The sequence below is a fragment of the Megascapheus bottae genome, chromosome 23 (genome assembly GCF_031878675.1).
Source record: "Megascapheus bottae isolate mThoBot1 chromosome 23, mThoBot2.hap1, whole genome shotgun sequence".
NCBI classification, from domain to species: Eukaryota; Metazoa; Chordata; class Mammalia; order Rodentia; family Geomyidae; genus Megascapheus; species Megascapheus bottae.
Window position 1 is genome coordinate 18496469 of NC_143531.1, and position 22895 is coordinate 18519363.

The window sequence follows — 22895 nt, forward strand, 5'->3', positions numbered from 1 at the left end:
ACAAGTGCTAGCTCATAGAATGAGGGAGAGTCTTCTCCAAATGAACAAGTTAAAGAGCAAATGAACAAATACTCCCTTCAATAAATGGATGAATGGACTAGAGAGACATTACTTGGACAAATGGTTTGTAGATCCATGAAGAAGTACTCAATAGTTTTAGCCATAAAATAAGAGCAAATATAAACACACTAATAAAAAAAAAACATGTTCCAGTAAAGATATGGGGATAAAGAAATCGTCATACAGTGTTGGTAGAAATATAAACTAGCGAAAGCATTTGAGAAATCACTTTTACCAAACACACACACACACAGAGACACACACACACACACACACACACACACACACACACACAATTTAGTCCCTCTTACTTTCTTTTTTTTGTGTTACATGGGGCTTGAAGTCTGAGCCTGGGTGCTAGCCCCGAGGACTTCAGCTCAAGGCTACCACTCTGCCCCTTGAGCCACAGCCCCGCTTCCCATATTCTAGTGGTTAATTGGAGATAAAAGTCTCACGTTCTTTAGCACCCAGGCTGGCTACGAACTGTGATCCTCACATCTCAGCCTCCTGGTAGCTAGGATTATAGCTATCTTGCCTGGCTAGTCCCTATTTCTTAGACCCTGACATACAATTATTGGGTATATATATATATATATACATATATATATACAACATAGGTCACAATAAAACATTCATACATGTTGAAAATACAAAATAATTTAAAATATTTTATATTAAAATACGAATTATCTCACTTAATGAAAAATAATCATAAGCTAAGGACATGAATGAAGCATAGTAGATATAACATTAGTCTTTATCTCCTTCTGTACAATTCAGGAAATAATTTGTGTTTCTATGTCACAACTCAGTACTGTGCCAGTCTGGGTTAGAGCACAAAATGCCAAACATGTAGTTAAAAATCCTTAGAGAATATCATTTAATGCCTATGCATAACATTTTTTACCTTATGAAGCTTGGGCCCTTATCTCTTCCTTTAGTTTGGAAAACAATTATTCCACTGAAGATGTAGAATAATTATATTGAAACTATCACTTGCTCTTAAAACAGAGTGAATACATTGTGCCTTTGAAGTAGAATCTTTGGAACCCAAATCCTTTTCATTACTATGGACACATTCTCCACAAAAATAACACTAAGACTTTACCTTATAAAGATTGAGGCCTTTGCCAAACAGAAGCTCTGCAGTTTAATGCAGTCCCACTTATTCAGACTTTCTCTGATTTGTTGTGTTTCTTGGTACTTAGGAAAGTTTCGACCTGTGTCAAGAAGACCTTGTGTATCTCCTATTCTTTCTTGCAAAGATTTCAGTGTATTTGCGTTTACCTCAAGGTCTTTAATCCTTTTGGAGTTAATGCTGGTGCAGACTGACAAAGAAGGATCCAATTTTAGTTGTCTGTAGTTCTGCCAGCACGCTTGTTAAAGAGGCTGTCTTTCTTCCATTCTATTTTTTTTTGCTCCCTTATCAAAGATTAGGTGGCCATAGGTCTGTGGGTTAATATCTGGATCCTCATTTCTATTCCATTGGTCTTCAGGCCTGTTCTTGTGCCAATACTAAGCTAAAGTTCGGTATTGAAAATCCTCCTGCTCTGTTCTTTCTGCTAAGAATTGTTTTTGCTATACGGACTTCTATTATTCCATATGAAATTTTGGATTGCCTCTTCCATTTCTTTAAAGAATGGCATTGGGATATTGATGGGTATTGCATTGTATATGACAAAGGACATAGCTAGCAAATTAACTAGAAAGCCTACAGAGTGGGAGAAGATCTTCACTAACCATACAACGAACAAAGGCCTCATATCTAAAATATATCAACAGCTCAAAAAATGGAATCACTCCAAAACTAATCTGCAAAGAAATAACCATCCCATTAATAGATGGGCCAAAGACTTAAAAAGAGTCTTCTCTGAAGAAGAAATAAGAATGGTCTATAGACAAATGAAGAAATGTTCAACATCTCTGGCTATAAAAGAAATGCAACATCTCTGGCTATAAAAGAAATGCAAATCAAAACAACTCTAATATGCCACCTCACTCTACTTAGAATGGCCATGATAAAGAAATCTAATAACAACAGATGCTGGAGGAGATGCGGCCAGGAGGGATTATTACTACACCATTGGTGGGAGTGCAAACTCGTTCAAACACTATGGAAAGCAGTATGGCAGTGTCTCATAAGACTAAACATAGAGCTCCCCTATGACCCAGCAATTCCACTACTTGGCATTTACCCAATCGTCCAGAAACAAGGACATACTAAATCCACTAGCACAATGATGTTCATTGCAGCACATTTACCATAGCAAAGATATGGAACCAACCTTCATGTCCCTCAGTTGATGAGTGGATCAACAAGATGTGGCATTTATACACAATGGAATTCTATGCTGCTGTCAGAAAGAATGACATTGCCCCATTTGTAAGGAAATGAAAAGACTTAGAAAAAATCATATTAAGGGAGTAAGCCAAACTCAAAGGAACATAGGCTCAATGGTTGCCCTCATTTGTCATAATCAGTAGAAACCTTGGGCTCTCCTAGCAGAGATTTACAATATAACAAAACCTAAGGACATAGACCATATAGTATTATGCTAAATGAAATGACCTCCAAGATATAGAAACAAAAGCCATATAATGAGTGATTGTTGTCCTTGTACTTTGTTATCTCTCATCTCTTTTGCTGTCCCTTGGTTATCTCATATTTTTACAGTATTTCACCTGGTTATCTAATATATTTTATATATGCTTATTTGGTTATTTGAAATCAGGTTGGGCGGGGGAAACAAGATCAGGGGTGGCGGGAGGGAAATGGGGACGAAGACATGAGAAAGGATATCAATGTATGTGAAATAATGCACCCTCCATCTGGTGAATATAATGTAACCTTCTATCAATTACAATAAAAATATATGGAAAAAAAGATTGATGCTTTTCATGCTGTTATCATTTTTTTATTTGCTGAATCATGCTTTTGTCCATGTTGAAATCACCATAATGCTACATTTTGGGAAATGGCCACTTTGATGGTAGGAGAGGATAGAAATGATGATTAAAAAAAAGAGTTGGGGGCTGGGAGTTTAGTCTAGTGGTAGAGTGCTTGCCTAGCATGCCCTTGGTACCTTATACATAGAAAAAAAGCTGGAAGTGGTGTTGATGCTCAAGTGGTGGAGATCTAGCCTTGAGGAAATCCAAGGACAGTGCTCAGGCCCTGAGCTCAAGCCCAGGACTGGCAAAAAAAAAAAGAGTTAGCTGCTGATGGGGTTTTGAGATAAAGGAACCCTACTACACTGCTGGTGGGAATGTAGACTAGTTCAGCCACTCTGGAAAGCAGTGTGGAGGTTTCTTAAAGAACTGAAAATAGACTTTCCCTATGATCCCGCCATACCACTTCTGGGCATCTACCCTGAACATCATAACCCAGGATATGATAAGGACACCTGCTCAGCTATGTTCATCTCTGCACTATTCACAATAGCCAGGCGATGGAAACAATCCAGATGCCCTACTGCAGATGAATGGATACAGAAAATGTGATATATATATATATATATATATATATATATATACAATGGAATTCTACATAGCCAACAGACAAGATAAAATAATGGCATCGGCAGGGAAGCGGATGAATCTAGAGCGAATCCTGTTGAGTGAGACAAGTCAAGACCTAAGGATCAAAAGGCGCATGGTATCCTTAATATGTGGCTATTAAATCCAAAGAGTACAAGAGCGAGGACTCAATAACTGCATACCCAAAGCTATGGACATGGTAATGGAAATATAAACATAACTATATAGACATAAAAACCTATGACTCTATAGACATAATGCTTTATTTCATAAATTATTATGTTTCTATGACGTACAAACCCTTAGCCTAATTGTGATTAAGTTCTAAATACTAAGTCCCAGTGATTGTAAATACAAATTCCCTCCTTGACCACTTGTATATTAAACCTGTCATTTAAAATATGATGTAAAAATCAACGTTAATAAATTCTTTAAAAAAAGAGTTGGCAAGAAGTATACTCTATCCAGGTTACTATCATCTTACATATTGGTGATTTATGGTCACAACATTGTACTTCTCACTATGACAGCTTCTTTCTTTCATCTTTCAGAGAAGGAAAGCATGGCTTCCAGTTTTCTCCCTTTACTTCTTTCCCTTCAGCCTATACTCAGCATCATGAGTTATAAGATATCTCTTTTCCCATTGAACCCGAAGTACATTCCTCCTTCACTGACCTTGTACCTACGATCTATAATCACATTCTTTGTTGATGTCCATTCAATCTTCATAAACAGTTTTAAGTTCCATGACCCCTAAATTCTTTCCTTCTGACTCTCTGTTTATTGATATGGGAGTAATGTTGAGTGAACCAAAGAATCACCTTACAACAGTGGTAATGCTGTGATGCTGTGTGTGTGTGTGTGTGTGTGTGTGTGTGTGTGTGTGTCTGCAGACTGAAGCTTGAACTCGACTTCTTGTTGCATTTTTTTTACAATAGCAAAACAAAACAGTAATGATCTATAATAGATCAAGCCTGCTCTCTACCACTTGAGTAATGCCTCCAAATACATCTTTATATTGCTTAATTGAAAAATAAGTATCTAATAGACTTTGTTTGCTGCTTGGACTAGCTTTGAACCATGATCCTTAGCTTTCAGTCTCCTAAGTACTTAAGATTACAGGCATGAGCTAGCAGTATCTGGCTTCTTTCCTACATTTCCTGCTGTACTGCCTGGTGTTTGCCTATTTGTTGTTCATTAGTAATGATAAAACATGATCCTGGGAAATAAAAGAAATAAAATACAAACAGCTCTCTTGTAAATTAATATTACTCATCTATCAGTGTGTTCTAAATGAGTCAGAAAGCTACCTGTAACAGAAATCATGGGGTATACGATTTCACTCAAATAATTTACATCTCTCTTTTCACCTCTGTGACTTAGGAAGGAGGCTAGTTTTCATAACAAAGCACCATTATAAGGAACAGTATAAAGGAGAAATACAAGGAAATGCTTGAATCAATTTTGAAATGGAAAATTAACTAAAAAGTCAAGAGTTTGTGGACAAATGATTCATCATCTTCCTTAAACAATGCAGAAGTGCTTTTTAAAAGGAGATATTTTAATATTTTATCATTTTAATACATACCCAGAGCACTGATATTCACAAGGTTCATTCTGCCTTTCATATGAACGTGAGTAAAAGTAATTGTGTCCCCTTGAGGAACCACTATGCAGTAGTCAAACAAGCCTTGGAGACACTATTGGAGATTAGCTCTGTTCCTGATCAGAACTAATCTTTCTGCTACTCAAGGATTCTTCCACTCAGCATTTTTATTTTTTTTTCCTTTTTTGTTTTTTATTGTTATTTTTTTTTATTTTTTTTAACCAGTCCTGGGCTTGAGCTCAGGGCCCGAGGACTGTCCTTGGATTTTTCTCAAGACTAGAACTCTACCACTTGAGCCTCAGCACCACTTCTGGCTTTTTCTAAGTACATGGTACCAAGGAATCAAACCTGGGTCTTCGTGCATGCTAGGCAAGCACTGTACCGCTAGGCCAAACTCCTGCCACTCAGCATTTTTAATGTCAAGCCAATCTTTGCAGCAGTGCTAAAGTACCTACAAACATGCATGTCTCCTTCACATAGTCAGCCAGGAAGATTTGTGTGAGGCATTCGATGGTATGATGCATGTCATACATGAAATCGATATAATAGATGCCAAGAGAGAGTACTTACTGATTATGTTGAAGAAGTCATCAAGTAAATGACTATATTATTTATGTTATTGGTACCAGTTAAATAATGGTCCCAGCTAAACTCCCAAGAAGAATCAGTGGCAATTCAAACTGAAATAGAGTAAATTTAAAGGAGATCTCAAATACTGTAGCACCTTAGAAAGCCTAAATGAAAGTTCAGCAAGGTACACTGATGCAGGTACTTGAAAGGGTTGGGATAGGATCAAGGGGAAAATGATACATAAATAAAGAGAAGAAAGGGGTGAAAACAGAGACAAGAATCCAATGCATATACTCAAAAATTAAGAAGAGTGAGGAAAACTGGGAAAGGTGAGATGGATGAGAATGTTGAAATGGCTGACAATGATCAGAATATACTTTATTCATAAAGTGCTTTATTAAAGGGTAGTCCCTTGTACAATGACTTAAATAATAATAAAAATAATAATAATGGTGTAATTTGAGAAAGGATATTTTTGTAGATCATGGGGCTTGAACTGGGCATGGGTGCTGTCTCTGAGCTCTTCTGCTCCAGACTATGCCCTACCCCCGAGCCCAGCCCCATTTCCCATTTTCTAGAGGTTAATTGGAGATAAGAATCTCAGGTCCTTCTGTGCCGAGCTGGATTTTGAACCTTGATCCTCAGATCTCAGCCTCCTGAGTAGCTAGGATTATAGGTGGGAGTCATTGCTCTCACCTGTAATTCTAGTTTTTGAAAAGAAAGGTATACAGTATAGGTGTGAAAAAATGAGATGTAGAGCATGCATCTAGAGCTAGTAGTTGTCATCAGTCTTTGGTGGAAAGGTTAAAGATGAGAAGAAGTAAAGTTCCCAAGCAGAAAATGTATACCAAGCTGCTTTTAGATAAACAAACATTCCTTGGTCTGAAGCACAAAAAATGGCGAACAAACACCTTGATGTTCTCTTCCTTCCTTCTCCATATGCCAGGAAACCAGCAGGCAGACTAAAACAGAACTCTTTGGTCTAGTACCAATTGGGAAGGCTCCAAGCGTGACAAATTTCCATAACCTTGCTGGACCTCAATTTCTTCATCTATGAAATACTAATAAGAATAGTAATTACCTTTTAGAGTATAGCTCAGTTCAAAAATGTGATGGCTTAAATTAAGCTTTCTCCCAGGTCAAAGGAAACTTAACTCATAAACTTACAAATACATTAATGTGATCTTATATAATAGGGATTTTCAAATAAAGTTCTTTGTCAGGGTGCCCAGAAATTGCAAAGACAATAGCCTTAAAATGAGTTTTCTCTCATAAAATTCAATATTAAAGTATCTCCGTGCATTACTGTGTATTAAAAGACTTAGATAATAGAGTCAACTTTATTCTTTAATTTGTTCTGTTTGTTTATCCACCATTCCTGGAAGAAAAATATGTACAGGAAAAGTCCAAATGTTTTCAATACTACATTTAAAATTAGACTTAAAGAGGTGACTTTAAAATCTGATCAAATTCTCTAATAAAGAAGCCAATATATCCCCAGATTCAAGACCAGTATTAAAACCTACTGCATCTGTGAAGGAGGCATGAAAGACTTAACATGATCTGGGTAACAAATCATAAGCATAAGAGATCACAACCAGAGACTAAAAAAATTGATGGTAGAGATAGACTTTTATAAAGGCCCTTGAAAACAAGGATCTTAAAAAGATAAGCTGGGAATGAACATGCTTGTGCTGAGATTTAGTATGGCCTTGTTTGTAGTCATTTGAGGAGTGACAATCCTGGTCATAGGAGAGTTCTATGATTCGTCTTTTGAAGAATCCCCGTACTGCTTTCCAGACTGGTTGGACAAGCTAACATACCAAAGAAATGATCCCTTTGGCCTATCCCTGAAAGCATCTGTTGTTTTAGACTTCTGGAAAATATTATATTAAGCGAAGCAAGCCAGGACCAAAGAAAAATAGGTTGCATGGTTTCCCTCATTTGTAATACCTAGAATATGACAATGATATATTTTCTTTTATTTTGTCAGTTGTAGGGTTGGAACTCTGGGCCTGGGCACTGTCCATGAGCTCTTCAGATCAAGACTACCACCCTACCCCTTGAGCCACAGTGCCACTTCTGGGTTTTCTAGTGGTTAATTGGAGATAAGAGTCTCAAGGACTTTAGTGCCAGGGCTGGCTTTGAACCTCCATCCTCAGATCTCAGCCTCCTGAGTAGCTAGGATAACAGGGGTGAGCCACCATGCCGGGCTCCTATGATATTCTTAACAGGGGATCACAATAGTCCAATTGCAAAATGCATAGGACCATATATAATGAATTCCAAATAACTCAAAATGAACTCCTGCAATTAGAAACAAGAGGTTTGCATTTGTCCTGTAAGCACTTATAGCTTTTCTCCCCCCTGCTTTTGTTTCTGTAACCTTTCTCTTGAATATAAGTTTATCTGATCCATGGAAGGGAAAGGGAATCACAGAAACATTAGGACAAAGGAGGAACTAATGCAACATTGATACTCACTAGACACTACTGTTACAGTTTGGAGAGGAGAGGTAAAGAGGAGAAAATGAAGTGGGGGGCAACTGTTTAAAAATATGTACTCATCACCTTATTTATGTAACTGCAACCCCATGGGCATCACTTTTACAACAACAATATAATAATAATATGTGTTTATTTGAAATAGGGAAGGGAAGGAGGAAAACAAGATGATTGGCCTTGAGAGGATGAGGGGAGAGACATGAACAATGAGAAGGGGTATCCATTTTCAAGAAGTAATGAAACCACTACATGATAATGTAACTGTAAGCCCTCTCTGCATTACCCCAATAATAAAATAAAACAACAATAAAATAATCATTCCTCGAACAGAGATCCTTATATCTCTAAAGTATTTTTCCCAGTGAAAATAACCTGGAAAGATACAGCTTCTCATTTTGGCCAGGCAAAGTGAATATATTCAGCAATAAAAATTTTACAAAGTATTTTACCTTCTAAGATAACTTTTTTCAGTGGATACATGAAGTTCTAGCTACTCAAGAGCCAAAGGCTTGAGCAGAAACGACTACAAATTAGAGCCTCTAATTAACCAACAAAATTCGAGACTGAAAACATGGCTAAAGTGATTATTTGCCAGCTGAACAAGAAAGCTGAGCAAGGGCTCTGGAACCCTGAGATTGAGTTTTGAGTTTTAGTAGTGTTTAATTTTCTGGCAGTAGGCCTCCTCTTCCTTTACTTAACATTTAAGAATTTCCTAAGGAAGAAAATGTAGATTAATGACCCACTTCATATTTACATGAAATCTGAGTAACCTAAGGATTACTTTAACATATAACCATATATATTACTCTTTGATGACATATAGCCACACACACACACACATTTCTATAACACATGCCCATTCCTTTTCCATTTTGATAGACAAAATAAATAAAGGCTTTACATTGCACCTTGAAAATTATGAATCAGTACTACAAAGACCAAAGAGAAGCTCATGTTGAACTGACTTTATTATACACATAAATTCTCTCTCACACGTAAACATACATGTACCTCCCATATGTAATATATATGCATCATAAATGCACATACATACATATAACATAGAGCATATGTGCATGAGGAATGCAAAATATAATTTTTTTAATATAAATACATATGCATATTAAAATAATATATATGATAATTAAATACTGAACCAGAAAAGGGAAACCAGTAATTCCAAACAGTAAAGCTTATTGAAGAAATAGCTACAAAGTATAATAACAGGATTTGTGAGCAAGCAGGATTTTATTCATTGATGTGTAAAAAGTAATAATAACCTTTGTTACTTGTTTTCTTTCATCGGCCCTCTACAACTTGCTTTGCTATATCATTATGAATGACTACAAATAACCACCTGGAATTACTCTGTTTAACATGGTTATAGTTTGGGGGAAAAAAAACCTTCCAATGAAAGGTCACATATTCAAGGAATTGATCCCTACAGAGCAGTATTTATATGTTTTGATTTGGGAAGGTAATTCAGTCATGAAGGCTCTGACCTCATCAACTAAATAACTCACTGATGGATTTGAAATTCCATGTCAATATTAGGAAGTGATAGGAACCTAGGATTTGGAGCCACCTTGGAAGAAGTGAGGTAGCGGATGCTTGCTTGAGAATGGTGCATCTTTTTCTATGTCTCTTCCTTTCTCTTTGCTACCAAGAGGTGAGCTGCTTTCTTTCAACATTTTTTTCCACCATGATATATTACTTCATGTCAGACCCTCGAGCAACTAGCCCACATGAACATGAAGAGCAACTACAGATACTGGTATATAAAATAAAGCTTTCCTCTTAAAATTATTTTTATTTAATTTTTTTGGAAGCATTCTGCATGATGACAGAAAGTGGACTCACACAGCTATTATGTAAGTACAAAATGTTTGGAATTCAAAGTAAAACTATTAACATATTCTGTGCATTAGGGTGGTTTTGTACTTCAATTTGCATAACAGCTTTCCTGCAAGCACCTTCCACTTTCGATTATATTTTTCATACATAATAGACACTTATAAGTATTGTATATTAGAAACTGCAATGTAAGAAAATGAGTGAGTATAGCCAGTCTTACCACTGTATCATTACCAAGAACGAAAGGAGCAAACATGTTGTGAAATGAACTGAAAATTCATAAGAAAAAGTATTACATAATATCACTTGTTATTGAAAAAGAATAGCATTGCTAATTCAAATAAAACCAAGGATCAAGATTTTAGAATTAAAATTTGCCCATGGATAGGAAGAATGATAATGTGCAAAGCTCAGAGCGATAACCTTTTAAACCATCGTGTCAGAAATAAACTCAAACAGCAGAGTTGATACATCTCTCAAATCATAAAGCTTTCCTTGAAATCATTTCCATGTTTGACCTTCATAGATATTACTCTTCTACAACGTTATGTTTCTCTACAACTGAATCCCATTTAGTTATGACTCAGTGCCTTATTTACTTCCTTGATTGTATTCAGCCAACACAAATCATCAGAAAGCTTTAATTTGGTCTCCATGGGCTTTCTGTACTTCCCAGAAATGGTAACAAGGTATTTTAAATCCTCCTAACACAAAGTACGCATGTTGCAACATCACTGTTATTTTCCAAATGAATTACACTAGAAATATGATTCTCATCTTCCTGTGCTAACTAGCAGAACCAGCCTGGAAAGGGCAGGAGGAGCTGGTGGAAAGGCAGAAACACTTTACTCTGTAAATTTTCCACAATGAAAACATTCATAATCTTGATGAGGAAAGATCCAGCTGGGCAAAATTATGAATGTAACTAGGTAGATTATAAGGTTAGAGTCAGAGGTATCCATGGAGACCATCAGGAAAATGCAGAGGATTTTTGAAAGGGAAGAGAAAAGGGGAATGGAAATTTACCAGTGCATGGGTACAATAGTATTAAGTCATTATCTACTCCGCTATTATTAAAATGATTTCTGATTAGAAAGCCTACCATAATTATAACCACACATAATCATTACACAATAATCACATAATCACAGTAACCCTGTTGAGTGAAAACATCTGTATTTTACAAATGATGAGTCACAAGGTATGGTCAAGACTCATAGATAGATGAATGACATCAAAGCTTTCTGTGCTAAGCCAGTTAGACACCTCACATTCTTATTGACTCTAGGAGAGTCAAGGATTAAAACATGGGTGAATCAAGCATTAAAAGGACACAGTATCAGAACACTAACAAAGAGATGCACATAAGTTCAGAGCCCAGCTAAGATAACAGAATGTTGAACAAGATAATCAGAAAAGACTACATGGCAGCCAATGGGAAGCACTGCCACATGCAGAGATATTAGATTAAGGATAAACTCTTATGGGTACTCAAAAAGTACTTGCTGATTCATTTTCTCTTTCTCACAGAATATGTAACTTTTTCTGCATTACTTTGGCATCATATATTCTGTTTTTAATAGTGAGTATTCTGGTCATAATTCTCTTGAGAGTTCCAAGACAATTCGACAAATTATTACATGTGCACAGAAAGCTACCCATTGTGTGCTCTCTATAAAATTCGAAGAATACCAGGCCATATAATGAGTGATTGTTGTCCTTGATGTACTATGTTCTCTCTCATCTCTTTTACTGTCCCTTGGTTATCACATATTGTTACAATATTTCACGTTGTTATCTGATATATTTTATATATACTTAATTAGTTGTTTGAAATAGGAGAGGGAAGAGGGGAAATCAAGTCGTGAGGGGGGAGGGGAGAGGGAAATGGGAAACAGGACAGGAGAAAGGGTATCAATATTTGTGAAGTAATGCACTTTCTATCTGATGAATATAATGTAACCCTTCTATTAATTACAATAAAAATATATAAAAAAAGAATACCTGGAGAAAATACATGTGAAACTAAATATTCAACAAAAATACAAAAAGCCAAGTTATGCTCTGTACTTTAGCAGGCAAACTACATCAGGAGAAACTTAGCTATCAATAATACTGATAGTATTTTGAAATCATAAAGTCACCCTTGGTTTGTCAACATAAATGTAGCCTTTTTTTGACAGTCAGAAGGCTTGAACTCAGGGCCTGGACATTGTCCTTGGGCTTTTAAAAGTTAGCAATCTACCACCTGAGCCACACAGCACCACTTCTGGCTATTCCTGTATATGTGGTACCAGGGACTCAAACCTGGGGATGGTGAGGCATTCTACCACTAGGCCATGCTCCTGTCCCCATGAATGTGTAGTATTTTATGACTACTCAATAGACATTCATTGCAACTGCACAGTATAGGTAAGTGGAGCTATTGTTATTATTGTTATTATTATTGTTTGTGTACTAGTAGACACAGGTTCAAGGTTGGGCAGTGTCCCTGAGCTTTTTGCTCATTGCTAGTTCTCTACCATTTGCACCACAGATTCACTGTTTCACTTTCTTTTTGGTAGCTTATTGAAGGTACTTTCCTGCCCAGGTTTTAGCCTCCTAAGTAAATATGATTACAGGCATGAGCCATTGGTACTCAACTGTAAATGGAGACTTTCAGCTAATAAACTTCATATTCATAATTATGTTAAGACATATAGGTGAATCTTTTCACCAAGTCAGCACCAAAAAGAACAATAAAGAATGGAGATATCTTACTATAATCATACATTCTCTATGTACAGATTAAAAGAGAAGAATGGATGCTATTGTTTTGAACAACACTTCAATAACAACTAAAGAATAAATTTTTTCTCCTAGCAGAGATTTACCATAGAACAAAATCTAGAGACATTAGGACAAATAGTACAACACTAAATGTAAGGACCTTCAGGATATAGAAACAAAAGCCATATAATGAGTGATTGTTGTCCTTAATGTACTATGTTATCTCTCATCTCTTTTGCTGTCCCTTGGTTATCTCATATTCTTACAATATTTCACCTTTTTATCTGATATATCTTACATATGCTTAATTGGTTATTTGAAATTGGATAGAAAAAGGGGGAAATCAAGATGAGGTCCCCGGGGGGGAGGGAAATATGGACCATGACATGAGAAAGGGTATCAATGTTTGTGAAGTAATGCACCTTCTATCTGGTGAATATAATGCAACCCTTCTATTAATTACAATAAAAATATATGGACAAAAGCTGGAAAAAGAATAAATTTTTATTGCCCTTAAATGCAGCTTGCATAGAAAGCTGCTAGTGACTTTTCTTCATAAATCAAGACCCAGAGCAGTATATATATATATATATATATAGTGCTAACATGTATAGGTTATGATTGAACTTATACAAAAGAGCATAATTGTGGAAAGTGAGGTAAGGGATTTTAAAGGAAAAATGGTATAAAATTAAGGTATAATGAACTATACATATCTGAATTTCAACCTGTTCGTGGTACTGGTGACCTGTTACTTTAGCAATATGATATTGAATGAAAAAAAAGGATAACATTAAAATCACAGCAAAAAAAGCAAGTAGGAATATTGAACTATCAACTTGTTTCTGCATCAATATTTATTTAAATATGACAGTTGACTATTTCTGTTTTGAATAGAAAATTTTCAAAACGTAGATCATGTTGTTCCATGGACTACTAACACATTTTAAATCTAAATTATATATTGAAGGCCACAGTGTATCTTTTTTATATTTGAAACTACATATTTTAACTCAAGAATACTTTGATACTTTCCATAGCCTACTGTGTGTTCTTTATTATCTTCTATCATAGCTAGTCTAATCTTGAAACAGCATAAGGCATTTAATCCATAGTTGGATGGATTTGACTGAGTACTCTCCAAATTAGATTTCATATACCTATTATTTTAATTCCCTTGATGGGCAATTCTCCAATGGCAGGGTTAAATGAAATATTTAATGTAATATGTAAGGATGTCAACTCTTACAGTCATACATTTATTTACACATTAGTGCTACACTGATGAAGAGGATTGCGGAGTACATAGTGAAGTACATGTGGATTTCAGGCCATATGAGCCAGTGGATGTACTGTGGCTGGTAGGGAGAAAAAGGGACAGTGGCCTTGGACAGAAATACTAGGGGTAATGGCTGAACTAAAATTTCCTAATCCCTTTATAATAATGGACCATGCAACAGGAGATCAGACATGAAGGATCCCTCCTCCTCTCCAGGTGGTTAACTACATTATTGAGTCTCTCCATACTTCATATATGGAGATGAGCAAGAGCTTGCTGTGCTGTGTCTTGAGACTAAACCGTGTGATTCAAAGCAAAAGTGGCTTTGAATGTCAGGGAGGAAAAGAGCAATGAAAGCATCTTTGAATCTCAAGAAGGGAAAGAGGAATGAAGAACTGGATAGATAAATGAATGAGAAGAATATGTACACAATCTTTAGGGTTTTCTTTTAAATATCTAATCCACCTAGTACTGAAGTTTAGTGTATACCTAGGAAATTTCAGAAAAGTAGCTGGAAGTGAAGTTGTCAAAATCAGTCCAGGGAAAGATAGAACCCTGCAGCTTTATGGTAGAAGAATTGTAGCAACCACAGGTGTTTGGAATTAGTAGGATTTTGTTACCAAAAATAGTGCCCAGATCAAGCAGAGGGGGAAGACCAAACATAAGAAAAAAAGATCAAATAGTGAGACACATAAATCATTCTTTTATGTGTACATCCTCTTTGCATCCAAATTACTTCAAAGCATTGGATGTCTTTTATTATCCTGACATTATTGATTGTTAACTATATGGTTTATATAGGTTAACACCAGATTTAAAAGAAGTGTTCTGTTAACTTTACATTTTCTTTCATAAGAAAAATAGTGATAACTACGTTTTCCCTTGTCTACCAATGATTCACATTTTTAGGTACCTTTTCTTATGTGAGCATTTATTTCAAAATATTTTAGATAAATCTTACCGTTTATGACCATTGCATAATGTCTCATGTCTTCCTGACAAGAATATAAGAACAAGAATGAATTATTTCTGCATTTACCTTCCGAAGTGACTTTTTGCAAGCACGTGCCTTAATTATCCTGACTTGGTTTTCTCACAGCCTTGTCTTTCATGACCAAAGCTTGTTTGTCTTAGCCATGAGGTGACAACATATTTGCTTCCATTTTGACAGATTCATCTCAGTCTTTCATACCAGGCAATTTTATATCCATGATCTGTACAATTCTTAGATTCACAGAGAATCAAACTACACAAGATGAATAGAAGGGAAATCTAACAAGAGCTCTCTGGTCCAGGACCATTAAAGAATCATCACAATCTTTTCTGAGTTTTGGTGACAACAATAAATTATTTGTTGCAGTGAATACATGGATGGAGTAGCAAAACATAGCACAGGTGCCATGTATTTAAACTATTTATTTCAAAGTCAATCATAGGAAAGCTACGAGTATTTTCAAAATCGTGAATACTCCCCTATGGATTAGTTAAATAATGAACATTTTGATAAGGTTTAAAACCTCTATGTGTATTCTAAAGTGTCGTATAACTGAAGAGATGAAAAGAATTTTTAAAAATATATCACATATGTCTTGAATTCTTGCTTTTTAACAATTGAGGAAGTCCAACGTTGAAAAAATGAGTGATTTATACAAAATAACTGGGTATATCATCCTGATTAGAATGTCCCTAAAATTATAAATTCTGCATACAATTAACAGATATCAAATACATATCAATCTGCTACCTTTTAACTTCCCCACAGTAATTATGGAATTCCTAGAATGCACTGTTATGTGTGATATGTATTATATATGTCTAAGTATATATCTATGTATTGAAGACTAGAATATATTATTTCTGTGTGTGTGTGTGTGTGTGTGTGTGTGTGTATGTGTCTACAGTTAGATAGTAGATGTAGCAAGAATAGTGTGAAGGTTTTGAATAGCATACATATTCTGCTCTACATATACTTGCCTAATAACCACAAAAGAACATACAAGAATTATTCATTATCTCCAAGTCTCAATTGGTTCATCTATATACTGAAAATATTCCAATTAGGTTAGATTGTTACATATAAACCTCAACTGACAGGTTTTCAAAAGTAGTCCCTGTGATTTTTTTCTCTAGTAGGCTATTTTTATCATCTGATAGAAGAAGCCAACTCTCAACTATCAAAATAACTGTCAAAAAGAAAATGTCTCCAAAAATCTTGCTCAGTTAAATGATGAAAACTTTTATTTTCTTAGTGAATATTCTAAACTTTTATTTTTTGTTAAATATTATAAACAGTGGCATAGAAGAATATTAAAGAATTATCTACAAATGAACTGAAATATATAATGAGTAACTTTAGGAAGGCAGCCAGTTTATCATGTTACATAAATAAATATCTTTCAACTGTTCATTTTTTAAAGGTCTATTATAGACTCACACTAAAAATACAGTCAATAACCACTTGATCAATAGAGAATGGACTACTAGCAGTGCTTTACAAGAGAGATATTTGATCCTAGAAACTCACTTTTAGGAGAGTAATAATTGACTGAAATGCACTGTGACCAAAGCTACCAAAGACGATTTTAATAATACCAACTCTGTGAATTAAATAGGCTGTTTATTGTTATGACCCTCTCTCTTTTAGTAAGAAACAAAGAAAACAGAGAGAAAAAGTACACTTATATAAGCTAAAACTTGTCAACAGGACTAATTAGCAGAAATTCTGACAAGAAAATTTATCTGAAATTTCAGATTACTACATTAAATGAATACATATTTTGAGTGATCCAATAAAATTCATTATTCAAATATCTAAATGCATGATAATTCTGTTTTTTTAAGTACAAGAATTTAAAACTAGATAGAGGATAGATAAGCTAAAATTATGAATTATTGTAAGTTATCCAGAAATGATAGTAGGACAATAATCAGTATTACATCATTAAAATTTTCCTCTGCTTGATATGAAAATGAAAGCTAATTTTTAGATTACAGATGTAATAGCATTGCAGTGAGGAGTTGATGCATTTTCTCTTTAATTACTTCCTAATAACATTTCAGAGAGTAGAGCCTTTGAGTTATTTTTGTTCTCCTTTAAGCCGAACATGTTGCCCTCTATTTTGCAAATTGACAAGAGCTCTTGAAACAACTATTTTCATTACTACAATGAACTTGTCTTTCTAGTACAGAACAGGGAAAATATATAATCTCTAAAGCTTCTTGGAACTAATTCCAGGTTTATCAGAATAACTGGTCTAGAACATCTTGTTAGAATCACAGCCAGTCTATCAAACTATCAAGCTTTTCTCCTGCTTTACAAATACTTAGTGGTCTTTAGCTTGGAAATGTTTCCTGTCACAATTTGATACCAACATCACAATTTCTTTAAGTCCTTTTTATTCTTTTTGAGAGACACTTTTTGTTTCATGAAGTTAACCAGCAGTGAAGTGGTTATACAATACAATATGTAGAAAGGTCTCAGTGCAGTATTTTTAAAATCTGTCTTCACTTTTCAAACTTAGTCTAAGAAAGGCTAGAAGGGCATATTTATTCTGAATACCTTTCTATCTATTGCTATCATTTCTTAATCTGCTACTTCTTTTTCCAGGCAAGATAAATTTAAAAAATGATATTTTTAACTGCAATTGACACATACTTCCTCAGAAGATAGTTAACAAAAATAAGTTGGTCCTCAAGTTTTTCCTGTTGTTATTCTGGTCATTAAACCTATAGATTAAAAAAAAGATCCAAAGAATTTAAAGAAGACATAACATGTGATTTCTAATTGGTTTGTTTAAAAATTACCATGTTTTCTTACACCTAAAATCCTAGCTTCTCAGGAGACTGAGAGATGAGAATCATAGTTCAAGCCAGCCTGGGCAAGAAAGTCTGACACTCTTATCTCCACTTAATTACCAAAAGCTGGAAGTAGAGCTGTGTCCCAAAGAGATAGAACACTAGCCTTCAGCAAAGATTTAGGAACAGTGCCTAGGACTAGAATAAGTTGAAGCCTCAGGATGAGCACACACAAAATAATCATCATTTATTTCTCAAATTCTAATGTATTCTTTTGCAAGTTACTGTGAATTTTAAGTTTTGATAGCTTTTAAGTGTTTCCATACAAATATATAGTCATGATATGAAGCCTCAAATTCTTAGGATAATTTAAAATATAAATATTTGCAAGTTTATTTTAATGTGAGTTTTACACTAATAGTTTCTAAATTTACAAGCCATATCACTATGATCTATATTATTTTGTTGTAAAGTCACTTTTTTTGCAAAACAATTCTGTTGATTCATTATTCATCATTTCTCCATCCAGTTAAAAACACCTCCATCATACCATTCACCATTCCCATACTCTAACAGAAGCAAACGTAAATTTCAACAGCAATCAGATCTATAGATCAAAAAGAAATTCCAGTGAATGTAATGTGCATATCAAAGAGATAGAATAATAAATGAAAAGGAAACCTTTTTTAGACAGTTAGGCTTCTTTTCCTTTGTCCTTCCATGTTTGCCTTTCCTGCCAATATTACTACATCTGATATGATATTTGTCTTAATCTTCTTCTGCCAAATGCTACTTAACATTTTAATAGCGCAAATTCTTCATGGGTAGAAGTAAATTTGGGATTCTTTGCATTTAGTCTAAATGTATTATGGTCAGCAGCTGAATTGGTGTAACAGAATGCCTTATCCAGAGTGATTTACAAACAAAATCAAAATGTTCACTGTTTTGAAGGTGGAGAAAGCCAAGATCAAGACCCACTGGATTCCTTGTATAGTGAGGATTCTTTTATTTTCTGATCTATAGACAGAGTTCTTTGTGTGATCCCTGTATGGTCAAAGGGATGGAGCCTCTTTTGTAAGGACACAAACCTCATCCATAAAGTTACCGTCCTCATGACTGACACATCTTCTGAAAGTCTAACCACTTAATGACATCAGGAAAATGAACAAATCTGAGAACACCCAAATTCAAAACCTGCCAAGCAGCCACACTCAATGCTTTATAGAAGGAGCTAGACATTCATTTAGATGAGTAGCATCAACTATGAAATTCCAAATGTCAAATCTTCAGAAATAGGAGATCATTAATAGGCAAACATTTCATGAGAGTACAATTACACAGTAGAGTACAAATAATTTGTATTACCTTGTATCAATTAAAACTTTTAATTCACTCAAGTAAATATTGTAGAAGAAAATAGTTCAATAACTTTGAAACTTGTACAGTGCTAAAAAAAATAGCAAATAAATTTATAGTCTAGGTCAGAATGTTAGAATCCCAGTACAAGATCTCTGATTTGTATGTAATGCTGAAAGATATTCCTTCTGGCCATCCATTTGTCATGAGCACACCTGAAATGTCATTGCAGCCTGTAACAACACTCAAGGTGGCCATTAGCCCTGAGATGTCCATTGTAAAAACTCGGAGAGAAAAAAATCATATATTAAAGGAATGCTTCATTCGTCTTGAAGTCATGTCCTAAAGGTTTTCATTGTAAATATCTCTGTCCAATTTTCTTTTTACCCTGTTTCAATTAAAACCATGACTTTCCACTTCATGTATTGTTAAAAAAAAAAAGAGAAGGAAGAGAAGAAGACTCTCAGGAAAGAAACACCCAATTAGCAGCAACATATAAACAGTGCCACCCACCTGTGATTTCCTTCTGATGCATCTGATTTCCCTGTCATTGAAATTGAACAACATCCAGAGCAAATAAGCAAAGAAAACAGGAGACTACTGAGATGGTCCTTACCTTCTTGAACTGCCTGGAAAGGGTTGTTGCCATCAACAAATGTCACTGAAAATGTGATTTTTTCTGTCTGTAAGATTTCCTCGTTCTGATTGAGGTCACCAACCGCTGTGCGAAACACTTCATCATCCTTTTTAGCAGATTCGTCAAAAATTGCTCCTAGAAACAAGTGAGTGTTGGCATTAAACAATCACATACACATTCTACAATGCCTGTGGGAAAGGGATCTGCATTGTTTTTTTTAAAAAATTTTAAAATAACAGACATATCTTCCAAGAGGAGACGATAAACAGCATTGGACAAGGTAATGAGTTCAAAAGGACTTTGAATATAGGGTAGAGATACATTGGAAATCTTTCAGCATCTTACAAATTCAGTTGAAAATCTTCTCCACCCCCCCACCCTGAGTGACAGGACATAAAATTAGGAACATATCTGAGGGTTCATTACAGAATTTAAAGAAGTCAGATTTCTCTTATGATCTGACTCCTACTGGCTTCTTATTACCTTCTTTTTCTTTCTTTTATATTTTAATGAGCAATATTTTCATTTCTTTTAGAGTAGTTGATGGTTTTACATGGAAAATTTAGACATATTCAAAATTTTGAGTGGAAGAACTAATGCGAGTGCTGGAAGTAGCTGTGGCACTTTTCAGGCCCATACAAAAATGATGACAGTAAGCATGGCAAAACATTTGTTCTGATATTTTCTGCATCTATGGACTTTAACTACACACATCACCTTCAAGAACCAAGTGCTTGATGCCAAATCCTGATTTGGGCACTTGTGACACATAGAACCTTGAGAAAGTAGTCAAATTCTAAGCTTCACTTTCACCCTCTGTAAGACAGTATCAAAATAATATCTTGATATATAGGAGTCTGCAGAACTCAGATAATAATACCTAGAGGTAAGTTATCAGTAAATGCTGGTGTCTTTTTCTCTTTTAGCTAGAATTCCCGATGTGAGAACATTGGTTTGCTTAAAGGATGTCACATCAAATGAAGTCAGCTAGACACAGAAGAAAAATAGTCTGTGACTTCACATACATGTGGAATGTAAGAAAACAGACCCAGAAACAGTGAACACAACATAGTTAGAAGGACATTGTGTGAGTGTGTGTCTGTGTCTGTTGGGAAGAATTGTGAGACATATGATAAATGGGACGAACTAGCAGTTGATAGGATGAATCAATACAAATACCTAATGTTCAGTAATATTAAACCTACAATGAATTATATATATGTACATATATGTGGAAAAATCAGTAATAAAGAATGTGTTTGGTATAGGGATATCTACAAATATATTAAGTGATGAGTGTATTAATTTACTTGTCTCTTGAAATCATCTGCTTAGGTACAGTCATAGAACTTAATATGAGTAAATAATAAATACTCTCAAATGTTCCTTGACATTTTCCAATAATTTTTGTCATAGAGGGTGTCATTTAATTCTCAAAAAATATTATGTGATAGAACTCTTGCTACCTATATTATACTAGTAGTCACAGAGAGTTATAGAGATTACAGTTCAATGCAAAAAATACACCACAATAATAGAGCAGTCTGAGTCGTTGCTCTGAGTCAAACACTGCTCTGAGTCAGACACTAGGGACTGGTGACTTCTGGTGATACACTCACAATGAGTCTTCATTTTCAATATCTGTCATGTATATGTATATACATGTACCACATATATGTTTTAGCACATACACATGCATATGTGCATAAATGCAGACCTTTCATGCAATAGTTATCCTTGTTTAATATATTCTACCCCCAACTTTCGAGTCAAAGGCACAAGAGAATATCAAATATATATTATTGGATGCATAAAGTGCAATGAGCACTTTTAACAATTTAACAAACAAGAGGTCATGTCCAGTTCTACTACAGTAGAGCAGTATTGTTGGTTACTGTCAAACTCTAAAATTCATAGTTATGGACATTACTTTCTTATTGTAACTCATATATATTTTCATGGTATTCATACGTAAGCAAGTAAACTTTAACATTGCCTTCTGTTTCTTGTATGTTTTGAATACCTGTGCATGGCTGAGTACCACAAAGAAAGAGTTACTAATTTCAACAGAATAATAGAATACTTATATATATATCTTATTACATATTAGGAAGGATAGGAAGGCTTTTTTTGTACTTATGTAACAACATGGATTAAAAAGAATACTTCAATTTTTGACTTGTCTTGCTGCAGCAGATAGAACTATATATACTTTTGAGATGAGGATTTTGTACAGCCGTTTTGACAATGGGAAATTTATCTTGCTGATTGAAGCCATTTTCTTGCAGACTCATTTAAATATGGGATAATTTTTGTACAAATATAGATTAATGATTACATTAAAATTCAATAATTCCAGATGCAGATATACAAGTTTATCACCTTGCTAGGAGGCATGATATAAATTTTCTATAAGTAGCATTGAAGTAAACAATTCATTTTAGATGAGATAACCAAAAGTCTTTCCACACAGAAGGAAAGTGTGTTTATACAGAGATGCTTCAACTTGTCATTGATTTTAAATGAGACTTTTCCAAACAGCAGTTTCTAATCAACCTTATTTTATAGCAGCTAATGTTACTGACTTCTGAAGATCAGGGATCTATTTTTAATGAGAGTCTTTTCCTATTACCTGACAGAGCACTTAATATTGCCTTAAACATTAAATCTGGCTTCATAAATAAGTAGCAGAACCCTGCAGAAATGATAGCAAATTAATCAATTCAGTGCTGAATTAAGATATACCAGGAAAAAATAGCTCAAAGATGTTTGTCTTTCTGCAAAGAGTAAAATATAGTCAGGGGAAACATTTTATCTTACAGCAAACACCAAAACTGAAGAACAGGAAACCTTAGCCAACATTTTAAATTCTAGTTATTTATTCTTTTTCTTCAGCTATGCTATCTCATCTTCAATTTGGCTCTGTTCCAG

The 22895-nt window shown here is 34.8% G+C and overlaps 1 protein-coding gene across 2 annotated transcripts in view; it reads right to left on the bottom strand.

Moving 5' to 3' along the window:
* The window catches only part of Grid2 (glutamate ionotropic receptor delta type subunit 2), a 951510-nt gene that overhangs the window by 763293 nt on the left and 165322 nt on the right, over positions 1 to 22895 (bottom strand). For both annotated transcript variants that reach the window (XM_090356798.1, XM_090356797.1), the window contains exon 2: positions 19944 to 20099. In XM_090356798.1, the coding sequence (XP_090212924.1) occupies positions 19944 to 20099 (156 nt within the window). The remainder of the gene's footprint in view (positions 1 to 19943; positions 20100 to 22895) is intronic.